Consider the following 14,736-nt stretch of genomic DNA (forward strand, 5'->3'; position numbering starts at 1 on the left):
TCTCACCTCAGCCCAATGGGCTCTCGCACTGCAAACTTCATCTCATTTCCGAGCATCTGACTGATCTGTGAGGGAACAGGGCCAAGACAAAAGAAGCAGGAAATGAGTTATGATAAGGGAAATGTAATAGCAATCATGTTATCTTAACACATCTATTCCAACAGCCCTCAACAAAGCACCACATAAAGACCAAAGCACTCTATCGTACAGGTGTATTTGATGTTGCCAACACATCTGCAGCAACTTACTGGAAAGAAGAACATTAAACAAAGTGGTGAAGAGAAAGAAAAGAGGCAGAGTGTCATAGAAGGACCCATTAATATGTTAATTAGAGACCGTAAATGTCTTCACCTCCTTAATCAACCCCTGAAGATTAAGAGGGTATGTCATAACAACATCTTGCAGTGAATTACCAACTCTATGCCAGAAGAAAAAAATATTTGCTCCAAATGAACTTAATCTTAAAAACACGAGAACCACACAATACCTAATTTATCATCCTGAAAGCCTGAAGCAGTAAGTGGGAGAACATTCTGACAAATTCAAAGGTATAAGTGTGCTACTCTGTCTATTAGTGACTGTTTATTTCAGTTCAACACAAAAAAGGATGTTAATATTTCATGAAATGGCGTACAGAATGAATGTTATCATACAGCAATACTGAAAAGAGACACTGAAATGTTTTACCTTGTAATCTATCTATTAGGATAAGCATCTCTTATCGCTGATGCTAGAAGATACTGGAATACTAATAAAGCAAATGTCTCTCAAAACACAAATTTAAAGCTTCCAAATGTATTTATTAGTATGTTTGTATGTTGTTGTTCTGTTCAGTCTCATATTGGCAGCATGGCAAATGTAGTTTAGTATGCTGGCATGGTTGAATTGAAATACTTCATCAAGGAAAATCAGTTATTTATCAAGCAAAAATGTCAAACATATGCTGGTTTCAGTTAAAAAAATGTGAGGACTTTATGTCACTATCCATACAAAACAAACAATTTGAAAAACAATCTATCATTTTATTAGATCACAATTATCTCATTTAAAAATAAGCAAAAGATTAATGGATTGTTTTTGGCCTTTACACCACTTAAAATCAGTGGGGTAAAGCAATGTACTATTTAATACGCTCTGTGTATATGCATAAGGAAGGTGTATTTAAGAAATTTTCTTTAAAAACTCTATCAATGGCACAGTTAACAGGTTCCATAATCCAATCTACTGTATGTAGATCTGTACGTGTAGAGATACAATACATAAATCTATCTGTACGGATGTAAGTCTATGTACAGTAATGTTAATGGGTGATAAAAGCTTAGAGATATTGCTGACAAATTCAGATTAAGACTTTAAATACACATGGGCAGGGACGTAAACTGGAAAAATGAATCCAGTTTTCTGCCTGAACAGACGGAAAAATTAAAATTTTTGGCTGGCTGAGAAGTTGAACTCCTTCATAGAAAGCCTTCAGGTCTTACAGTATCACAATTCTCTAGCATCAATGATTTCTCTTCATCATTTAACAGCCTTCCCCCAAACACTGCTGTGTTGCAGTTAGACATAGCATTACTGAAACTAAAAATACACTGAAGCATGAAAACCCCTCATCCAAGGAAGATGAATCATTTTTCTGACTAGCAGTGTTTACGGAGATCTCACTACCAATTGGAAAGTAGTTTTCTGCTTGATAAGCCTGCGGAATCTCAGAGTGAATGAAACAAAATGATTAATGTTAAATACTAGAAAAATTCAAGGGTTGACAATCATTTTGTCTTTTGATCATTCTCTATCATGCAAGTATTAGTAAGCCTTTTCAAAAACTGTTTTCAAAAAGTGCCTCCATCAAATCATGAAATGAGAAATATCATTATGTATTTTAGAGAGGGAAAGATCTAAAATATAAATATAAATATAAATATAAATATAAATAATTTCTGATGATGTCACAAGAAAGATGTAAATTAAAAGGAAAGAAGTTGATGAAAGTTTTACTTTACACATTAAAAAACTACTACTGCTACTAATGAATCTATTATTTTGTTAATTAGTCAATTAATCTAACAGTTTATCAGTTTAATCTATTGGTTATTTTTTGATGAGATTATTAATTATTTGGTTAACTTACCAGTAAATAAAAACCATAGTGGACTTAATTAAGAAAGGTGTTATTTTTTGCCATTCTGGGGAGTTGGACAGAGGGTCTTATTGAAAGTGCAGACCTTTAGGCTCTGACAGTTCTGAAACACGAATGACCTACATTTCGCACCGTCTCTGAATGCACCAAACACACAGTGATAAAAGGCTGCCAGCTGCTAACTCGCTAATGCTACAATGGTTCATCTACATCAAATATACTCTCCACTGATTTCTGCAAAACATATGCTATGTTTACAATACACAACAACATATGTGAAGTTACTTCTTGTACATGAATGTGATCCTGCCAGCTGTGATCACATGACCAGGTGAATCGGCCTTCCTTTGCCATGGTTTCGGGGGCTGTTATTTGACAGGAAAGCATAAATATTCATGACCGGCATGAGAAATACTCATAGGGAACTGAGCGTCAACTGATGGCACGTAGCTGGCTTGGGGTGGAATACAGTGGAAGGAAGTTTGGGAGAGAGAGAGCAATAGGAAAAGGAAGAAATATACAATATTGTTTTTGGAGACAGAAGCTTAATCACAGCTGCTGTGGCCTGACTATGTCGTCTATCAGTCAGCTAAACTGAGCAAACAATGAGTCATTTCCAGCCAGAAAGCATGAAGAATATTTAGGAGTATAGTGTAACCTATTATCCACCAACCTGAAATTTGTAACCTATCTGTATCGCTGTCATATGATGGCTGCACATTGAACAAACAATATGGGAAAATACCTAAATTTCGTTGGAGCAATATTGTGATTTAGTTTGCAGTTTTTGAGTTTTTTCTCTTGTGGTTCTCTGTATTACTGAATATGCTCTGAAACATTCTGGGACTACTGTATGGAGGTAAGACTGTCACAACCCATGTTCAGCATCTTCACCTTGGCCTTAAATCCATGGAGTGATAGATTAACTCTTACGCTATTTGTTTGTTTGTGGAACTTTCTTTGTCCACTTTCACAGACACGGACAGGTGTTTACTCCAGTTTTTTTTAAAAGAGTTTTTAGCAATAAAAATGATCAGCAACTATGATCTGTTAAGCTGTATTATTAATTTGAAAATTACTGTTTATCCTTTTGATGAATGTTAACAGTTTGTGATGTCAGTTTAAGGAGATAGTAATCACCATTTCATTTGTCTCAGTATTAATTTCATGGAACATAAATATATACATGTAACATTGTGGTACGTCTTATTTATGAAGGGCTAACCTCCTGTTGCCAGAGCTTAGTTACTGCTACATGGCCTTAGCTGACTAAGTAATGTACAAGTTAGTTAAATATGGCATAAATATGCTGTCAGTAACACAACAGGCAAAAAAGGTAATATGTCTTGGCACACAATGCCTTGCTGGAATATGAGTAATAGGAACTGCATTCTTATCTCTAAGCAGGAAAAGAAGCAGGAAGAGAGAGTCAGTGGACTACAGGAGCACTTCCCTCCTTTGTTTACAGGGACCACAGGGATAAAGACAACCGTTTCCCTTCCTAACCAACTCTTACTATGCAGCAAGACTTACAGTTTGATCCCATGGGACTCTTTTACACAAACAAGGATAAATGGAACAACTCAAGAGTAACAACACAATACTGGAGGGGCAAGGGAACAATTACATTGTAAGAGCAACAATTTAATTTCTAAATTAGGGTCAATGTCACAGTTAAATAGGGAAATCTATTATTCAAAACACCACACACAATATACCACAATTACCAAAGTATTGTGTTAGATGCAGATGATGGATCACCATTCTATCTGTAGAGTCAGTGTCTAACCCCAAGAATGTTCACATCACAACAAATCTTTTTTACGTGCGTCTCTTTATCAGTTTATATATCTTGTCTGAATCCGAATGCTTTGGGAAAGGGACCTGTGTGGTAGATGTCTAGGTTAGGCTCCTTGCTAAAACACACAGAGAGAAAACAAACACTCAGGAGGGCTGAGAAAAGGGGGCAGACATCTCATCACAAGCCATCAGCCACCAACCGTATGCCTGCGTTCTTCTGTTCTTTTCCCCTCTCCCACTTGCCTGATTAATATTTCAGTGAGGAACAGTGTGCTCTGCCTATGCTCATTCTAATGCAATCTGATAAAGAAAGAAAAGGACTGGTATCTTGATATTGATCCTTGTTAAATGAAACAAGAAACTGTCAGTCTGTGGAGCTTGAGATGCATGAATATGAGAATATGGCGAGTTTAGCATGTTCTTTGTCTATTTGCGTGAACCAGCATGTATGCTGTCGTGATTTGGTTTATAAATCACTGTGAACTATCCATATGAACGTGCAGAATGTAATATATAAGATGCAAGAGGCAACGAATCTTCCTGGGGAGCCAGTCATATCTCAGTAGAGCTGCAGGAGCTGAAAGGATTACGTGATCTAGATTCACTGATGCATAGGGAGCAAATGCACACAATGGGACACTATGAGAGTGATGAGCCAATTAGATGCCCATTGTAGCTTTTAAAAGCAATCCAAAGCTCCTCTCTGGGTTTATGAATGCATATGTGGTTGATAATGCTGCAATTTAATCAATTTGCCTGATAATGGTTTAACACATGCACTTACATGGTTTCAGCTGAGTTATAAATTTATAACTCTGCTGTTTGGTTTTGTTTGATAACCCTTTATTTATGTCTTCAGGGAAATTTTGTAAAATAATACAGAATAGAATAACATTAATAAGTATGGTGCTATGTAATTTTATAATTAATAAGTTGACTTTGTTGTCTGCAATACTCCCCATACTGCATACAAATGACTGGAATATGTAAAGTGATCTGACCTTTGAGCGGTGCACTTCACCATCGTCATCCTCGCCGCCAACTCCCAGGATCTTCCGGCTCTTCAGACGGCTTATCAAGTCTGTCTGACTGTGTTTCTTCATCAGAGGAGGATGAGGTTTTGATGCCATTGCACATACACCTGACATAGAAATGGATGGAAATGGTTCAATTATTTAAACAGAAAGAGAAAGGGAAAGAAAATACAAAAATAAAAATATTAAGATATTCATTCAGAGTTTCCAGACCAAGTAAAACCATGTTTTTTTTTTTTTTTTTCCTCTGTTTTTACCCTTCTCTCAAAAGAAAACACAATTCTAATGGAAGGTACCTGCCAATCTACAAATAATCCCCTTAAAAACTTGACTTATGTAATTCAATTACATACCACCAGTATAGCAAAAACAGACAACCCATAAAGCCTTCCTCTTAAGTCAGACTAGAAGCCACATGTCCTGTAGGCCAGCCAGGCATTTTGATAAACACCTGTCTATATAAGATCCCTTGGTTAACAGGTCATGTCAGAGCACAAACCAAGCCATGAAGTCCAAGGAATTGCCTGTAGAACTCCGAGACAGGATTGTATCAAGGCACAAATGTAGGGAAGGGCACAAAAAACATTCTGCCTTTGAGTAGCCCAGCCAGAGCCCAGACGTAAACCTGATAGATCTTTTCTGGATAGATCTGAAAATGGGTTTGCACCAATGCTCAATTACCCCATCCAACCTCATGGAGCTTGAGAGGTACTGCAAAAAAAAAAAAACATTGGGAGAAACTGCCCAAAAATAGGTGTGCCAAGCTTGTACAATCATACTCAAAAAGACTTGAGGCAGTAATTGGTGCTAGAGGTGCTTTAACAAAATATTGAGCAAAGACTGTGAATACTTATGTGCAAGTGATTTTTTGTTTTTTTATTTTGAATAAAATTGCAACAATAAAAACATTTTTCACTTTGACATTATGTAGTATTTTTGTAGAATTTTGAGGAAAATAATGGATTTTATCTATTTTAGAATAACGCTGTAACATAACAAAATGTGGAAAAAGTTAAGCACTGTGAATCCTTTCTGGATTCACCGTATGCAACCAGAGATGAGCTAAACTGATAACGACTGCACAGTCAACACACCAACATGTTCTAACCAGACGTGAACCTTTACTACAATAATGATTTCATCATATATTTTCTTCTTATTTTTGACACAGAGTGATGTTTAAAAGTTCTGTAGTTCAGCCAGTGACCTTTGATAGCTTTAGTGTAATAAAAAAAAACCTGAACTGTAGAGAAAGGAACTCTTGTTGTACTTCATAAATCATACATTTTCTAAAACCTGAACAATAGAGCTTTGATTCCAACATTCTCTTGCATAAGCTTCAGTGGTTCATGTCCTCCAGTATTTATTAGAGTGCATAAAACTAGAAATAATAAAGTAAATTAACATAAATACCAACTTTATGCATGTCTTTTGTATTTTTCTGTCTATGTTGCTTGTTAACTGTGATAGCATGATACTATGTGATGGTCCTATTGATCAGTGTTAATGAATGGTGCCTGTGAATTCAATGGGGAGAGGCAATAGTCAAATCAAGTGAGATCATCATCGACATGTAACCTCTACTGTGGTTCAACTGGAAGCAAAAAGGCCTCCAAAAATGTGTTCGCACGCACGCACTCTAATAATGGGGCAGCCTGTCTAAAAATTGATGGTACTCCACAGGGCAATTCTCTAGAGGAATAAAACAAGAGCAATTATTGAACTTCTCTCCCAAGGATGAGGACAGCACCAATAACTGAGAGGCTTGTCCCCAGGAAAGGGAAAAAAACAATCAGTGTTACCAGGAAACAAATCAAAGTGCCAAATGGGAAGTGTATCGTCACAGTTAGAGGCACATAGTGAGTAAGAATAAACAAATAATGTTTAAGAGCTGTGCTTTATTAGAGAACAGAAAATAATAAAAACGTAATAGTGGATGATATCTATTATAGCTATAATATCAGACAGAGGGGATTTAATTCCACTAGTTGTTTACAATTTAATTACATTATTTTTTGAAAAGCTAGTTTAACTTAATATAATTTATCCAACTGACAGATAAATTTTATCGAACATGCTGGTTTCAGTATCTCAAATGTGATGATTTGCTGACTGTAACAATTTTATAGCTTTTTCCTTTTATTACACTCTTCCTGCCATCCCATATGTGTTTGAGAGGGAAAACAGGTGGGAACTACAATGTCTGCTAGGACACTTCTGTCTCAGAAACCCATTGGAAAGCTTGGCAACATTCCCATGTAGTAGCATGCATAGATGGGATTGCAGAGGTCAGTTAAGGTTACAGAATATGTGTTCAGGCTTCTGTTGTCAACCATTCCACATGGATGCCCACACAGTGCATGCAACACTAGGCTGTCCCTTTTCTGTAACTATCAGCAGGAACATGGACTTCAGAAGTAAAAAGAAAAGTGAAGGGAAACCAGTAAATATGCAGTCAAGCCTATTTCTCACAACTGGGGCAGAGAATTCATTTCCATTTTTTTTTTTTACAATGTATGTTTTTAAAAAGGTATATAGTCTCACTAGAAGTTCAGTATGAACTTAATACTTTTTAAACTCAATTATCAAAGAAAAATAGGCAAAACTTTTTGCTTTAAAAAAGCAAACACAACAAAAAGCACTTCACAACAAAATATGAAAAGTTTAGTTTTCACTAAATTTAAGGTAATGAAGCATTTCATGACACATTTATATGATTGTTTATATGCCTAATATATATGCACTTGCAGAAAAATTGTCATGATAGATTTTTCTCAGGCTAAAATAGGCTAATTATTAGGTGAAATCATGCCCATCTATTAGAATAGTCACAACAAGCAAGCTTGTCTGAGGCACAAACATGCATTGTATTAAATCTCTATAGATGATACCAAACTACATAAATGACACTGTAGTCCCTTAAAAATGGATGCACAATGCACTTCCCCACCATGACCCCATCAATATCTTTGATAAAGCAATAAATAATACACCTCACTGCATGCACTGGTAAATCACATATTTCTCCCACATGCTAAAATACCCTTGCATGTTTCTCCCTTTGAATCTCCCCACCAGTGCTTCTTGACTTGCCAACGTAATGCTGATGCAGTTGCCTAGCAACTACCAATGGACCAACTGCTTCTTCATTATTGAAAGCACCTTTCATGATTGAAACCACCTTTGATAATGAGGTCTCTGCTAAGAGCCACTGGGACTCGGCTGTCGTTCTCCTTGCTGTCAGAGCTGACGTTTTAGGACAAATTAGGAGACTTTGATCTGTATTCATTCAAGTGAAGTAGGTAAATGCTTTTCTAATAAGACTAATAAAAGGGACTAAGTAGCTCTTTAAAGTTCAAATATAGACATTTAGCTGGTCGTTTTAATAACTACTACAATTAAAAGTAACAGTGTATACAGTATGTGTGAACCAAACTACTTTCTCGCCTGGAAAGAGAGTTAAAAAGAGAACAAGGTATAATTTTGGTAATTATGAATTATTGAGTGAGCTGTAGAGGATGAATAAAGAGAAGCTGAATTGAAGCAGTCCAATCTTTAACTATTGTTATGGAAGTCATGGAAAATATATCGAGATGCTATCCAGATAGACCTTATTAAGTGTGCAAAGGATTGGGAGCTGTCTGCAGGGTTGGTTTGTTGTTACAATGCAAAAAGGCCTTAAATGGTTAAAATCTTGATATCTATAGTCTTTGTGATTACTAGAAGAGATATGTTTCTCCAGTGACAGCACAAATATTCCTGTAAATTCCAGTCATAAAGTCCTCTACAGCTGTGGGGTAGTCTCTTAACTTACGATGCAAGTGTCAAACACTATTTAGTTCCAGCTTTTTTGGGGAAAATAGGATAGTTTCTATATGCAATTTCTATTTGAGAAATCCTATTTTCCATTTCCATCATACATTTGTTGAAAGAACTAAAACACTTAACAGTAATATCCCAACTAAAACAGAAAAAATACAGATGTACAGTATGTATTCTGGAAAGCCTGTTATTCGTGTAAGGAGACAGTTGCCTTTCACTTTCAATGTGTAAGAATGTCTTTGCAGAATATCACTGCATTGACCTCCCTGTGGGATAAACAAGCAAGGAAAAGAGTCATAGAAGAACTTATATGTTAATTGATGTGTGAGAGAAAATTGCCAGGTTAGTCCACCTGGAGTGAAGAGTGAACCAGGAGTTGAGTCAGCAATAACAGTAACAAACAACAATCTCTCTGCTCCTTCTGCAGTTTTTGTGAGAGAACATGTGCTTTGGAAATGAAAAGCTGCTAAACATAGGAAAAAGACATTGTAAAAAAGGTGTGAACTCCTAGAGAAATCTGGTCAGTGACTAGAAAGACATTGTGTAAAAATTAATTGTATCATACGAACAAAGCAGAGAGTGGGTGTGATGGAGCAACTGTGAACAAATGTGTTACTCAAAATAAGAAGCACACTCTACGGCCTGCTCATCTCCTCCTCTTTGCCATAAATAACGAGACACAGTTGCCCAATAGTCTCTAAATCCCTTCGCAACCATGTTCGAGATATCTAGCAGCACCAAAGTGCTGAGAGGAGATAACACACAAAGCAACACCTTTACTCAACAATTGCAAGAAACAATCGCAAACCGATAATCCTCAATTAAATGTTTGTCTCCTGTCCATAATCTGCTGACCTTAGTGAATGTACTACCTCTAATGGTTACTATTAATGGTTTGGATTTCTCACTGTCCTGAGGAATATTGGAGCTTCAGCGCAGTATAACTTTAAGCTGACGACATGAGGATCCAGTCTCCCATATTCTGATGGAATTAGAGCTAGCATCTCTGACACTTATTGGATTCCAGATGTCCTAACAGTGTTAAGAGGTGCTTGTTTGTGTTGTCTGTGCAACAGACTAAGCCATGCCTCTGCCGCTGAGGCTGGAGTTGTAAACAAGGACCAAATCATGTCTTGCCATTACTACTGCATCATTACTATGCAGTGAAAAGCAGTCATCAGCGATCTAGTTAACGTGTTTGTTGCTGGGCAAAGCAGTTGGAAAATTATTCTGAAGAGAACTTGGAGCTGTGTTACCAAATCACTTCATCTCTGATTATGCGTCACCACGTCTAATCACTGCGGAAGACAAGAGTACAAGTTTTCCTTGATGCAGGCCAACATGACTGTCTAGTGCCCCAGGGTAGGTGAAGCTGGGTTACTGTGATAACTCCACTCTGAAATCACTGAGCTCGAAATCTCTTCAACAACCTCAGATACATACTCAGCAATAATAAACTGAATCACTCCCACAACCTCCAGGAAATTCTTACAATATCTGTTTATGGATAGATATATCTATCTGCAGCACCAGTAGAGTTACCACAGAATAGAAATGCAGGAGAAAATATATGATTGTACTTTGCAATATTATGAATAAAGATTTGTCCCAAATGGTTTTCTCAATCCAACATATATTTCTCTAAAATCTTTAATATTCAATTAAATATTTCTATTTCAAAACCCCAAACTGTCCCAACTACTTAGAGAATAATATGTTATATCTTATGTTGTTATACCCCTGCATTCCAGTTCTTACTATTCATGCAACAGAAAAAGGTCTGTATCTGTCAGAACTGAACTAAAGGCATGTTTTTCCTTGCAAAGTTTAAAAGTGACAGACAAGAAGTACAAAAACAATACTCACATCAAGAACTTTTATCAAGCAATACATACACTGGTGACGAACACAACACTGCTTTTAGTCATTTTAAAGTATTTGATTCTGTAGATAAAACTCTTGTATGGCTCTGTCATTGCTGTATAAACCAATTCCACAATATTCCTATTTTGTCTAACACTGAATTAAATAGAACAAAATGCCTGCAGGAACAACAAAAGAGTGCTAGTGGAAGGCTTTTAGTGTGTTCTGTGCTTCATTAACAGTCAATTTAGACAGCAAGGGAAGAATGGACCTCATTACAGCTTCAACAAAGTCATTATAGCTCCAATTAGGCACTGCTAAGAGCAGAAGCTTAAATATTAAGACTCATACAAGGTGGTGACACACTGGCTGCTGTAATACCCTCATAACTCTAGTGTTTGTGTATCATGCTATGTATACAGTAGTGTTTTAGCATTATCTAGTGTTCATTTGTCTGCCCACAGTGGATGGCAAAACACATTTTATTATAGAGTTGAATAAACCACAGAAGAATACTACGGAAGAAAGAAATAACACTGTAAGTAAGGTGCAGTTATACTATAATGATTGTAATTTTATACAGGTGTCACCCATTGAATTTGTTAAATGAACTGTAAGATCAGAAACACCTCATGTTATACAGACGCACCACAACTGACAGATGAACATGACAAGTCTTAAATTGAGCCATTTCTCTTCCTGTGGTCTGTGCGATCACACATTTGACACACTCAGTTGACTGTGACGTCAGTAAAGCTCCAGTACTGGCCACAGAGATACAACAGAGATTAGATTGTGTAAGTGGAGAGATAGATCTTGTAGATGCACCCAACTATCCACGGGTGCTTGAAACGCAAATCACCAAAAGTAATGGTTCTGCTGCCTGAAAGATGCTATAGTAGTTCTGATGTAGTGGAAATTACAAATGACGTTCAGTTGTGGCAAAGGGGCAGAGAAAAAAGATGAACACAGAAAGCAGTGTTTATGACAGCTAGTGATAAACAAATGGCAGTGGAGAAGCCAGTGAATTCCTATCTTGATTCAGATCAGGCCAGCAATGCATGACTTGGAAACTGTACTCTACACAACACAGAGGCAATCTGTCCACGTCTGTGGTCTGAAGAGAGAACTGCTCCTCAGTTACTGTCAATGGATTATTGTACCGAGCTGAACAGATTAATACTGTTAAATTATCTAGGGACAGTAAACATGGAATGAAGAAGTCCTAATGATTCCTGGGACTTGGAGTTTCCCTAACTAATATTAATTTATTACATCACGCAGCAAAGGAATTTACCCTCTTGTTGACTGACCTTCTCCAATGTGATTATGTAAGAGTTTTGCCAGTCTGGGTACTGAAGCTCTTTGGGGAGTCACAATTACCTACAAAGTTGAGAATCCCTGTAGACAGTGACACAGTAATGAGATGGTAGTACTACATCTGTTAGGGAAATGTTTTTGCAAATCTGTTTCAAAAACCAGTTTCAAATTTATTGGTATTACAGTTGTGATTTCTACATTTAGCCCTCCTTATAAAGTGGGATATCAATCTCTGAATAATTCCAGGCACTGTCCTATGACTGTCCTCAGCCATTCCCACTGTGGATAATAACTGAGTTCACAGTATAGAGGTCCAGCTGGCTTTCTGTTGACTCCCTGCTGGTCCCTCATTTTGGTCGAGGCAGGCACCCATGTATCCTCCATGCATTATAACTACTCCTTCATAAATACAAAGAGGGAAATAAGCTGGAATACATTATTTTTGCAGGGTTGGTTTGAGCACTGTTGTATCAACTCTTAGTCCTAGCAAGCAATAGGTGCTAGGAGTAAAAAAAAAAAAGAAAAAAAAAAAATCACATTACACAAGACATCAAACAGCTTCCTCTAAACACCTAGAAATACACTAGAAACTCATGAGGCGTACAAAGTCATAACTGTAGTAACGGTTTGTTTTTGTGGTTAAATGTGGAGTTACTGTATGAAACTCTGTTTTCCTCTAAAATATTTTTGAGTGAGTAGATGTCATACACAGTCCCTTACAAGAGGGATTGGCTACATCAATTAATTTGTTTTTGCTATAGACATTAATGTGTAAGATTAAAAGATTACTTATATTATATAAGACAAAAGTTCAGAATTTCAGTTTTTATTTGATGATATTAACATCTAGATACTTTTATAAAAACACAGACCATAGAAACCTTCGTATCAGATCAAGTATAGGAATAGGTAGTTTTAAAGTAAATTGATGTAAAACTTTAATATTTGTTTGCAAATGTCTTGTTTGCAATCAGGCCTCTGAATCATTGACATCATTAAATTATTGGTTTCTCCTTTCCACATGCCATTTCCAGGCTCTTATTGCAGCGTCCTTTAATCTTCTCTTAAGCAGCTGAAATAAGGTCTGATGAGTGACTTTGCCAGCCAATAATCCATTTTTTACTCTCTGATAAAGTGCTTTGTTGGTTTGGCAATGTGTTTTGTATCTTTGTTTTGCTGCAAGATGATCCTCCTAACTCGCATCACACCAGCCACTGGAGAAAGTGGGAGAGATGGTACAGTGCCAGCTTTATTCATTCATGTTGTTGTTGCTAGTTTGGCAATATCATTAATACTAGTTCCCATTACAATCTACAGAACTGTTACTGAGAATTCACACTGAAATGTGTGTGGCACTTAAGCGCTACTTAAGCACCACCGCATTCAATCTAAACCACCTCCAACCTGTGTTAAGCGTCCCTGTCATCAGAACTGTGATGTGTCAGTCTGTCAGCAGGACAAAAAGACAGCAGATGCACAAACTGACTGACAGCAGACATTTATTCGACGTAGCCTTCGTGTCTGCTCAGCAGAAAGAAATCTGGGATGTTTTATGTCAGATTTCATTAATTACTTATTCTATTCTCTGTGAAGCCAGAAAGCTCATCGTGACACAGGGAATAAGATCAGTTATTGCATATACTGTTATAAAGTTTGCATCAGCTTTTACACAGATTTAAACAGCTGAGGAGTTAACGCTTTTTCAAACGGACCAGGACGGAAAAAATATCCCTGGAGCGTACAAAAAAACATGGGCGTTTCAGTGGTGAGTAAGGCCAGACAGACACTATGCAAGCCTCGCTGCTAGGCCATAACCTGTATACTGGTGTGAGGACAGAAGCACTGTATTATAATAAATAATCATTAATCTTAATTAATAATTCTGATTTTATATGTGAAGTTCAGATATCTGGATGGCCGTCCCTGGCCCCCTGTGGCTCGCCCAAATGGGGTTTGCAACTCTTTGTGTGACGCCCTATATATCTGCTTATGAAGTCTTCTTCGAATAGAGTATTGTGATACCTTTACCCCTATTCTGTGGAAGTTGTTATGTTTTTTTGTTTTTTTTGGGTTTTTTTTTACAGCTCTCACAATCCTTCTGTCATCTGTTTTTTTTTTTTCAGATTTAAAATAGCCTGCTTTTCACCTACAGACATCTCTCTAATTTTTATGTTTATTCATCATTTTCAACAACAAATGCAAGGCCAAAAACAAGAGTAGTCATTTAGAGCTATTTGTTGCTGAGTTACAAAAATATCTGTCAGTTATATGTTCCAGTACTTTTGTTCACTTAACATTTGGGTGATCTGATAAAAAAGATCACAGTGCTATGTTATTTATGATATGTAGATATAAAAGCCATCAAATAAAAGTTGAAGATTTTGAACCTCTGTCTCATATTAATCTATCTTCTGATCTTAAACCCGCATCTTCGGTATACAACAACCACCGCTGCATCGGTGTTGCGTTTTATATATATATATATATATATATATATATATATATACCCTATTATAATATATAATAGGGTGCATTAAAGACAGGTGGTGCTATAAAAGGCCCATGTGGGGGATTAATGTAGGAAGGCTGTAGTAGTCACTGCCAGAAAGCGTTTGGGACCTCTGGAGGCATCTTGACACAGCAGGCTCGCTGACAGGATAATACAGAAATTGCAAAAATGCAGTAAAGCAGATTTGACACCTAATGCACACGCAGCTGGGAGGTGAATAATCTTCTCCAAGAAGCTAAATAATCAGAGGA

At 36.9% G+C, this 14,736-nt stretch overlaps 1 protein-coding gene across 4 annotated transcripts in view; it reads right to left on the reverse strand.

The window, feature by feature from the left end:
- Window positions 1-14,736, reverse strand: part of LOC113166071 (tumor protein p53-inducible protein 11) — a 32,057-nt gene that overhangs the window by 5,740 nt on the left and 11,581 nt on the right. For all 4 annotated transcript variants that reach the window (XM_026366004.1, XM_026366007.1, XM_026366006.1 and 1 more), the window contains 2 exons: window positions 4,939-5,078; window positions 7-65 (listed from right to left, as the gene is read on the reverse strand). In XM_026366004.1, the coding sequence (XP_026221789.1) occupies window positions 7-65; window positions 4,939-5,067 (188 nt within the window). In that variant the 5' untranslated portion in view covers window positions 5,068-5,078. The remainder of the gene's footprint in view (window positions 1-6; window positions 66-4,938; window positions 5,079-14,736) is intronic.

The sequence above is a fragment of the Anabas testudineus genome, chromosome 6, assembly GCF_900324465.2.
Source record: "Anabas testudineus chromosome 6, fAnaTes1.2, whole genome shotgun sequence".
NCBI lineage: Eukaryota > Metazoa > Chordata > Actinopteri > Anabantiformes > Anabantidae > Anabas > Anabas testudineus.